This window comes from Sitodiplosis mosellana, unplaced genomic scaffold, assembly GCF_009176505.1.
Source record: "Sitodiplosis mosellana isolate CC-2019 unplaced genomic scaffold, AAFC_SMos_1.0 Smas_scaffold_1280, whole genome shotgun sequence".
Taxonomy (NCBI): domain Eukaryota; kingdom Metazoa; phylum Arthropoda; class Insecta; order Diptera; family Cecidomyiidae; genus Sitodiplosis; species Sitodiplosis mosellana.
Genome location: NW_022596522.1, coordinates 1,364 through 2,447, shown reverse-complemented (window position 1 = coordinate 2,447; position 1,084 = coordinate 1,364). Strand labels below are relative to the sequence as shown.

General features: G+C 36.3%; 1 protein-coding gene across 1 annotated transcript; it reads right to left on the bottom strand.

Moving 5' to 3' along the window:
* Positions 1-244: 244 nt before the first annotated feature.
* Positions 245-833, bottom strand: LOC129571097 (uncharacterized; the record flags this gene model as incomplete). Its single annotated transcript, XM_055450861.1, has 1 exon — positions 245-833. A coding segment is annotated over one exon (589 nt), but the record flags the coding sequence as incomplete, so codon positions are not given.
* Between the last annotated feature and the right edge of the window lie 251 nt (positions 834-1,084).

Here is a 1,084-nt window from a genome sequence, read left to right as displayed (position 1 = left end):
CCATGTAAAAAGTCATTTACAACGTAGCAAGTCAATTTCATTCTTCTAAAATGGATAATATAGTCTGAAATCCAAATTAAAATCGTCAAAATTACCTAAACCGTTGAAGTCATAAAGCAGTCGGCCGTTGCCTGAAATCAAAATATGAAAGTATTCGAACTAAATATTTCATGTTTGGCATAAGGTTTGACCGAAATCCAATCAATCGAAATAAAACGAGATATTTTCAATTTTTTTTTCTTACAAATATCGCCGCATGTCGTGGCATGGAAAGCAGTGATAAGATTTGTGCAAGCGTCCACATGATAGAGATGATCGTGATCATAGGCTAGTCCCGTGGTTGAAATCATACCACCAAAGAGACGTGTGACACCTTTTTCAGGCGTGTACATGTAAAGTGATGCATTTTTCGGTGAGTTACAGAACGTAACATGATTGGATCCACCATAAAAGTGGCCGCGTTTGCTTTGCTTTGCCAAACACCAACGACTGTTCTGATCAAATTGTTCAACACTAAATAGTGTACTGACTTTTGCAGCTGGTGACTTTCCATCCCATTCAACAATGATTACATCATGATCCACGCCGATGGCAAACAGATGTTTGTATTTGTTACAGTCTTTAATCGGCAAAATAAAAGACGGTGACGTGATCACACCAACTATGTAAGCTCCATAGCCACGATCTTCATTGAAACCGTATCGAAAAATTGATAAATTCTGACCAGTCGAGATGTAGTCAACGTAGTACAGACTTTGTGTGCAATCATCCCAAATGGTTGCAAATCCGATGCCGGCAAACGGTGCGGGGATTGAAGTAATTTCGATATCAGACTAGAAAATTAGACTCATTTTAATCAGATTGATCACTTTTAAGGAAAAATAAAGAATAAATCGCCAAAAAGCATAACGAAGTGTTCAGGAGGAAATGAAATATTTTGAAAAACTTTGATTTTTAGTAGAAAAATGGCCTAAGCTTTGGAATTATACTCACTGCATATATGCACTGAAGAAACACACTAAGAATTGCTATACTTTTCCACATTTTTAATGAACTAAAGTTATTTTTTCTATTAAACTCAGTA